General features: G+C 43.3%; 1 protein-coding gene across 1 annotated transcript; it reads left to right on the top strand.

Moving 5' to 3' along the window:
• The first annotated feature begins 1,612 nt into the window (after window positions 1-1,612).
• Window positions 1,613-7,531, top strand: LOC101148734 (mas-related G-protein coupled receptor member X1). The gene is made up of 2 exons (XM_031016265.3): window positions 1,613-1,747; window positions 6,221-7,531. The coding sequence occupies exon 2, from the start codon at window positions 6,246-6,248 to the stop codon at window positions 7,212-7,214; it is 969 nt and encodes a 322-aa protein (XP_030872125.1). The 5' UTR covers window positions 1,613-1,747; window positions 6,221-6,245; the 3' UTR covers window positions 7,215-7,531.
• The last annotated feature ends 754 nt before the right edge of the window (window positions 7,532-8,285 follow it).

Genomic DNA, 8,285 nt, shown 5'->3' with positions numbered 1-8,285 from the left:
ATTTAATTTTATTAATTTACTAATTTATTTTTTGAGATGGGGTCTCGTTCTGTCACCCAAGCTGGAGTGCAGAGGCACAATCTTGGCTCACTGCAAATTTCGTCCACTAGGTTCAATCCATTCTCTTGCTCAGCCTCTCGAGCAGCTGGGATTACAAGCGTGTCCCACCACAACCAATTAATTTTTGTATTTTCAGTAGAGACCAGGTTTCACCATGGTGGCCAGGCTGGTCTCATACTCCTGACCTCAGGTGATCTGCCTGCCTTGGCCTCCAAAAGTGCTGGGATTACAGGGGTGAACCACCATGCCTGGCCACAGTTTACTTATATCTTGATTATGATGGTTAATGTTATGCTAAAAAAATATAACTTTTTTTTTTTTGAGACAAAGTCTGGCTCTATCAGCCAGGGGAGTGCAGTGGTGTGATGTCAGCTCACTGTAACCTCCACGGCCTGGGCTCAAGCCATCCTCCCACCACAACGTCCCAAGTAGCGGGGACTACAGACATGCACCACCACACCTGGCTAGTTTTTGTATTTTTTGTAGAAACGGGCTTTCACTATGTTGCCCAGAATGGTCTCAAACTTGTAAGCTCAAGCAATCCACCCACGCGGCCTCCCAAAGTGCTGGGATTACAGGAGTGGGCCATCACAGCTAGCCTTCTTTTTGTCTTTATAAATATTTTCTTTAATATCTTCTGAGTTGTATCCTATAATTGAAAGTCTTTTTCCACTTTGATTTAAAAACTATTTGGCTATGGCTCCTCCAGGTAATTGTATTTTCATTATAAAATTTTAAGTAGTGTATTTGGATTTATCCTCAAATCATATGTAAAGTATGTTTCCACCTTTACTTATTTCACACAGAAACTCAGTTGTCCCAATCCCATTCAATCAATAGTGCCTGTTTTACACACTACTTTGATATACAACCTTTATCATAATAGGCATACATTGAAGATATTAGAAGTCCACTTCCACTACTGCAATAAAGCAAATATTACAATAAAGTGAATCACATGAATTTTTGGTGTCCCAGTACATGTAAAATTTATGCTTACGCTATACTGTATTCTATTGAGTCTCAATGGCATTATGTCTAAAGCAATGTGCATGCATTACTTAAAAAAATACTTTTTCACTAAGAAATGGTAACCATCATCAGAACCTTTATCAAGCCAAACGTTTTGCTGCTGGAGGATCTTGCTTGATATTGATGGCTGCTGAAGTGGCTGCTGAAGGTAAGACAGGCTGTGCCAATATCTTAAAACAAGACAACAGTGAAGTCTGCCACATCAACTGACTCATCCTTTTATGAAAGATTTTAATGTAGCATGCAATGCTATTTGCATAGCATTTTATACCCAATAGAACTTCTTTTAAAATGGGAGTCCATTCTCTCAAACTGCGCCACTGTTTTTATCAAGCAAGTTGAACAAGATGGAATGTGATGGGAGAGGCTTATCTCTATTGGATATGGGACAGAGGCCAAGAACCATCTCAGGTAGGGTTTGTGTCTCCAATACCTCTGGCCACTGATTTCTCCATAGTCCTCATACAGGAAATAACAAGTCTGTCCAGCATCTTCATAAGCCTGGATTGCTCACCAGCTTGACTCCAGCTCCTGTACGCATCTCCTGAATTAAGCAACACAGAAGAGTCCTCTGAAGTCACTGAATCCCAGAAAGGCCCTCCACCTTTAGCGCAAGGGAAGGCTTCACCTCTGGACAAAAGAGAAAAAGATAAGGGTAAGTACCAAGATTTGTCTTCTTCCATAGTCAGTCATGGTTTTTGCTATAAGATCATTTCTGTTTCCACCTAGGTGCTACAGGCAGGGGATCATGAGCTTGTTTCAGGAAAAGACAGGGGACATGAAGTTTCCTTCTGGAAACTGAGTGCTGCCAACTCAGACTGTGTGAGTTTCAACTGGAGTCCCCCCGTTTGATTTATCTGTCCATATCCCCTCCCTTATTCCAATCACTGAACCTGTCCTCGTGGAGAAAATGCTGCCTCTCACATTCATTTAAGGAGCTAGAGGACATGCAGGCATTGCTTCACAGAGTTGAACTGCTGTAGAAGCAGGTTTTGTTGTTTTACTTACTTTTCTAAATTATTATTCCTTGCCTGTCTGGAAAGGTTCAAGGAAGAAATAGATGGTCCAAACTGAAATGACTGAGGAGTGTTTCGTGAGGGAAGTATTTACAAAGATGTGCAAGGTTAAGGGAAAGAGACAATGCATGGGTCAGCACCCTAAGCAACAATACATAGGGGAGGACTAAGTCCTCCCCTAGGCTGAAAGGGAGAAGGAAGGAGCAGTTACCATTGTCGCCATAGCCATAGCTGTAGCCATAGGGGTGGGAGAGCTCCAGCAGGCAGGTGGAGAAGCCTTGCACGGCCAACACACAGCCACACAGGCTGATATGCTTTGGATCTGTGTCCCCAACCAAATCTAATGATGATTGTAATTCCCAGTGTTGGAGGGAGGGCCTGGTGGGAGGTGATTAAATAGTGGGGATGGTTTCTCATAAATGGCTTAACACCATCCCCCTTTGGTATTGCCTTAGTGATAGTGAGTTCTCATGCAATCTAGTTGTTTAAAAGTGTGTAGCACCTCTTCCCTGTCTCTCTTGCTCCTGCTCTCACCATGTGAGATGACTTGCTCCCCCTTTGCCTTTCACCATGATTGGAAGCTTTCTGAGGCCTTCTTAGAAGCAGAAGCTGCTATGCTTCTTGTATAGCCCGCAGAGCCATAAGCCAATTAAACCTGTTTTCTTCATAAATTTCCCAGTCTCAGGTATTTCTTTGTAGCAATTCAAGAATGAACTAATACACAGGCAGAGAGCCAGGAGGTGGAAATCCCAAGTGGCTCTCCTGCTGTCTTCCAGTCTCATCCAGGTGTCTCCCAGTGTCTCAATTCCACCAGAAACTGGAATTAAAAAGAATCCCACTGATGTGGTGCATAGAAGCCACTCTCTTGGGGTGTCAAACAGGATAGAGAAGAATGGAAAGCAAATCGTCATAGCAAATGAGACTATCCCTCTCTCCTTCTTATATCCTCCTAATTCCTGGGACAGTCTCTGTCTACAGGTGATTGATTCCTGTCTCATTTCAGCTCTTTCAGACTACTTTAACGTTCGGCATGTCTTTCTCTACTGTCACTTCTATGCAGAAATGTTTGCATTCATCAAAAATGCATAGAAAATAAAATGTAATTTTAAAAAGAGAACATATTTCTTTTGTTTAGAATATAAGTTTGACCCCTCTCATAAAGACACGAAGTAGAAATATCTTAAATAAGAAAGTACAGTGGTGCCTCTGGGTCACTAGGTCCTGAATCTGCAGATTCAACAACCCACAGGTGGAAACTATTCCAAAAATAAGGGTATGGCGGAGGTGTGCATGTACTGAACAGGTACAAACTTGTTTTTCCTTGTCATTACTTCTGAAATAACACAGTAAAACGAGAACTTACATGGCATTTGCATTTTGTCAGTTATTCTAAGTAACTTAGAAGTGATTTAATGTATCTGGGAGAAAGTGCATAGGTTTTGTACAACTATCACATCATTTTATATAAGGAAATTGAGCATCTGCAGATTTTGGTGTGTGCTGGGGTTGCAGCACACACATCTGCCATATGCGAAAGCCCCTGTGAATACCCAGAAATGACACTCTTTGAGATCAGTGCTGGAAGCTCCAAGGCATCGTACATCAGAATTCCAAAAACTGCTACTCCTGAGTCCCTAGAGAGTTGCCCTCATGCTTGTGATCCTACATGGTTCCCAGCCACACAAGCATTTCAGCATAATGGAAAAAAAATAAGGAAAGGAGATGCGTTGCTCCTGCTATTGGTCCTGTGAGCCAGGACTTGCTTACATCACTTTTGTGCATCTTTCACTGAACAGCACCTGGTCATAAAATGGCACCCAGCATCAAGGAAAACTGGAATGTGGGTCCTTGTGCCGCTTTTAAACTCTCAGAATTTTTATGTGACCAAACAGGAAAATGAACACTGGGGCAACCTAGCCGTCTCTTCTGCCTCTAACTGTCTCTGATTCTGTGCTCACATCAAGATTTTTCAGGAACTCCTCTGAAATAATGAATCATGGGGCAGAGAACCATACAGAAGTCTCATGCAGGGCTCCAGGGACCAGGGGCTGGCATTGGGCCTGCTCTTCGTGTTGTGAACTCACGAAAACAATTTAATTCTCTAGGCCTCGCCTTCATCTTATGTTATATTAAGATAATACCATAGACGATCTTTAAAGAACACATGCTAAATGTTGGTGATACCACAGTGAAAAAGACAGGCATGACTAGTCGTTATGAAGCTTCAGGTTTCATGAGGAAGACAAACACACCATTACCCTAAATATAGAGGGACAATGTGTTTAGTGCCCTGCATGTGGATAACAGAGGTTCTCCTTTTCCTACCATTTCCTTTTTGGGCCAAGCAAGGCTGTGGCAGCTTGTCTCTCTAAGAGAGCTCATGATGGATGCACTCACTCCTGATGCTCCTCTGTAATCCCAGAGGAGGGTGAGTCTTCTTTCCACCTGGAGGCCTCCTGTCCCTGTGCATTCTCGGGATTCCAGAGCAAAGGTGGCCTCTGATAGGCAAAAAGGAACTCCTGAATTTGTTACTAAATGGCTTTCACTCTTCTCTATTTTGTTCCCTATTTGACCTGCTTCTCTTTCTCTATCTGAAGTTGGTTTAGGTTAGTTTTTTTTTTCAACCCACAATTTAGCCTGCCAACTTGGATTTAATCTTGAGAATCCCTCCTCTCCTTTACCCACTCTAACATGTATAATCGACACAGAGTCGTGCTGGGTGTAAAGGGCTGCTCAAAGACTGGATCATGAGTCAGCCCTGCTGGGCTCAAATTCATACTATATAAGTCCCAGAATGAATAATTCACTCTTTTTGTGTTCCAATGCATTATCTGACATATGGGAATAATACTCATTCTTAACTCCTAGGCTCTTCAGATAATTAAAAGAGACAATACCTAACAAACTCTCCATCAGCTGCTCTTATTCTCCCAGATTAGACCCAGTCCTCATTCTCCAGTTGAAATCTGCATGAATATCTCTCTTTACACTCCAAGCCCTACATATCTCCTATTTCCCCTCATGGACTCCTCACATACAAATGTTTGCATCAACAAAGAAACGAACCAAAGATCTCCTGAAAGAAAGAATGAAATAGGTTTATATTGTGTATACTCAGCAGAATACTCAGTAGTGCCCCACAGATATTCCCACACTTCAATTACCTGCTTCAGTGGCACTCAGGCTCACCCTCACTTACTCTTTCCTCTGCTCTATTGCTGAGCAATTCAGCTCAGACCCACACCCTACCCAAAACACTGTGTACAAAATGCTTCTAGGAGTTCAGCAAAGCCACACTGAGTCCTTATTTTAAAGGCACATCAGTGGTCAATTTCAGGTTTTGGGCACGCATCAATCATTCTTCTCAACACAGATAGAGCTGTCCACAAATAGAATTCTGATGAATGAAATTTTCTGTACCTAATTAAACATGGGTGTTCTAATAACTTACATTGTGCTTTCATTTTTGTTTTCCATTTCACCCAAATCTACCAGTACCATTAGGCTTCTCATGCATGCATTCCTTCATTGAATGAATGTTTATGAAAAGCAGAGTGTGCTGCTCAGGGAAATAGGCACTAGGATTATAAAATGTAAAATGTGGTCCTGTCTGCAATGACTGACATGCTGAGTTATTTCTCACCCACCAGGCCCAGCCATTTTCACACTTATCCTAGCGAAGTTCACATTTTCCTCTGGTTCATAGTGCATGGTCTCCTTTCCTGTCCATGGATGATCAGTCCTGGTCATGAGGGTGTCACAACCACCTCTTTGCATATCTGAATTCCTCCACCTGAGAGAAAATTTCAGGCCCAGGATAGAGTAATCATCGGGTCCACAGCCCTGTCCACTTGAGTGGGGGTGTTTTGATCCTAATGTTATTCCCATGTCAGCACAGAACTTGTGTGGCAGTAGAGAGAGGTCAGGCTTCAGAGTCAGCAGGAACTGGATTTCAAACTGGATTTGAGGACCCCCACCTTTTGATAGGTGACTTATTCTCTGTGAGTCTCTGATCTGTCCTCTTTAAATGAGGAAGTAAATCCCACATGGCAGGGTGGTGGGGAGAATCAGAGATCATACAGCTGGTGATCACAACTGGTTTCTGTTTCCAGGGTCACCAGACTAGGGTTTCTGAACATGGATCCAACCATCCCAACCTTGGATACAAAACTGACACCAATCAACGGAACTGAGAAGACTCTTTGCTACAAGCAGACCTTGAGCCTCATGGGGCTGACGGGCATCGTTTCCCTTGTCGGGCTGACAGGAAACGCGGTTGTGCTCTGGCTCCTGGGCTTCCGCATGCGCAGGAACGCCTTCTCCATCTACATCCTCAACTTGGCCGCAGCAGACTTCCTCTTCCTCAGCGGCCGCCTTATATATTCGCTGTTAAGCTTCATCAGTATCCCCCATACCATCTCTAAAATCCTCTATCCTGTGATGATGTTTTCCTACTTTGCAGGCCTGAGCTTTCTGAGTGCCGTGAGCACCGAGCGCTGCCTGTCCGTCCTGTGGCCCATCTGGTACCGCTGCCACCGCCCCACACACCTGTCAGCGGTGGTGTGTGTCTTGCTCTGGGCCCTGTCCCTGCTGCGGAGCATCCTGGAGTGGATGTTATGTGGCTTCCTGTTTAGTGGTGCTGATTCTAGTTGGTGTCAAACATCAGATTTCATCACAGTCGCGTGGCTGATTTTTTTATGTGTGGTTCTCTGTGGGTCCAGCCTGGTCATGCTGGTCAGGATCCTCTGTGGATCCCGGAAGATACCGCTGACCAGGCTGTACGTGACCATCCTGCTCACAGTGCTGGTCTTCCTCCTCTGTGGCCTGCCCTTTGGCATTCAGTTTTTCCTATTTTTATGGATCCACGTGGACAGGGAAGTCTTATTTTGTCATGTTCATCTAGTTTCTATTTTCCTGTCCGCTCTTAACAGCAGTGCCAACCCCATCATTTACTTCTTCGTGGGCTCCTTTAGGCAGCGTCAAAACAGGCAGAACCTGAAGCTGGTTCTCCAGAGGGCTCTACAGGACACGTCTGAGGTGGATGAAGGTGGAGGGCAGCTTCCTGAGGAAATCCTGGAGCTGTCGGGAAGCAGATTGGAGCAGTGAGGAAGAGCCTCTGCCCTGTCAGACAGGACTTTGAGAGCAATGCTGCCCTGCCACCCTTGACAATTATATGCATTTTTCTTAGCCTTCTGCCTCAGAAATGTCTCAGTGGTTCCTCAAGGTCTTCGAGTAGATGTTTATCTAACCTGACAGTTGCGGTTTTCACCTGTGGAAAGCATTAGTCTGACAGTACAATGTTTAGATTCTCCTTGATGTTACCAACACATTTTCCCTGTTATCTTACACTGAATCTTTCCTACTGAACACTTTTTCTGCAATTTTCTTTGTAATAAAAGGAGTTCCTGTCCAAAACCCTAAAACACTCTTTATACTTCTTTCCTACCTGATAGCATCAAAAAGGAAGATTCCTTATTAATCTCTCAGACTATGTTCCCCTGAAAATCATGTTCCCTTCTATGACTGGAGGCATTACTGCAGTTAGAAGCTCGATTCTTAATAAGTGAGTTCTGCTATCTCTACATTCCATTGAATTCTCAGATACAGAGCAAAATAATGTCCTTAGAGACAGACTCTCTCTTCATAAAAACACTCTCACCAACTGGTTTTATAAAAAGTCCTCTCCTGTCATTTGTCCACAGCATGGTGATATGTTGGCCTTGGTTTCTAGTAAAGACAACTGTGGCCCCTTCCGCTTGAGAACTTTTAAGTGCTCATTTAGCTCTTCCTGGACTAATGGACCAGTGAGGACCCCATAAATGTGCCCCAGTTCTATTTTGGCCATTGGAATCCTCAATATTGGTTTCAAAGTGGAAATTATCTTGAAAACCATTTATTATTTGCTTACAGACTCTTTCAGTTGTAGAAGAATTCTTCATACTTCCAGGTTTTGTACAAATTGTTCTGGCTGTAACTTTCACTTAGTTAAATGGCCATTAACATGAGAGGCAAGACTGATAACATCTGACCTTTCCATGCTAATGTCAATTATGGTATCTTGATAATAACTTACAGTTGGTATAGAATTCTGATACATGCTTGACATAGATGAACCTGGAAACATTCTGCTAAGGAAAATAAGCCAGATACCAAAGAACAGTAAGTTCAAATTCTACC

The sequence above is a fragment of the Gorilla gorilla genome, chromosome 9, assembly GCF_029281585.2.
Source record: "Gorilla gorilla gorilla isolate KB3781 chromosome 9, NHGRI_mGorGor1-v2.1_pri, whole genome shotgun sequence".
Classification (NCBI taxonomy): domain Eukaryota; kingdom Metazoa; phylum Chordata; class Mammalia; order Primates; family Hominidae; genus Gorilla; species Gorilla gorilla.
The sequence above is the reverse complement of the archived record's forward strand: the minus strand, read 5'-3'. Positions and strand labels throughout refer to the sequence as shown.

Bases quoted from the DNA above. Each gene is read 5' to 3' on its own strand.
- LOC101148734 (XM_031016265.3), top strand. From the start codon at position 6,246: ATGGATCCAACCATCCCAACCTTGGATACAAAACTGACACCAATCAAC.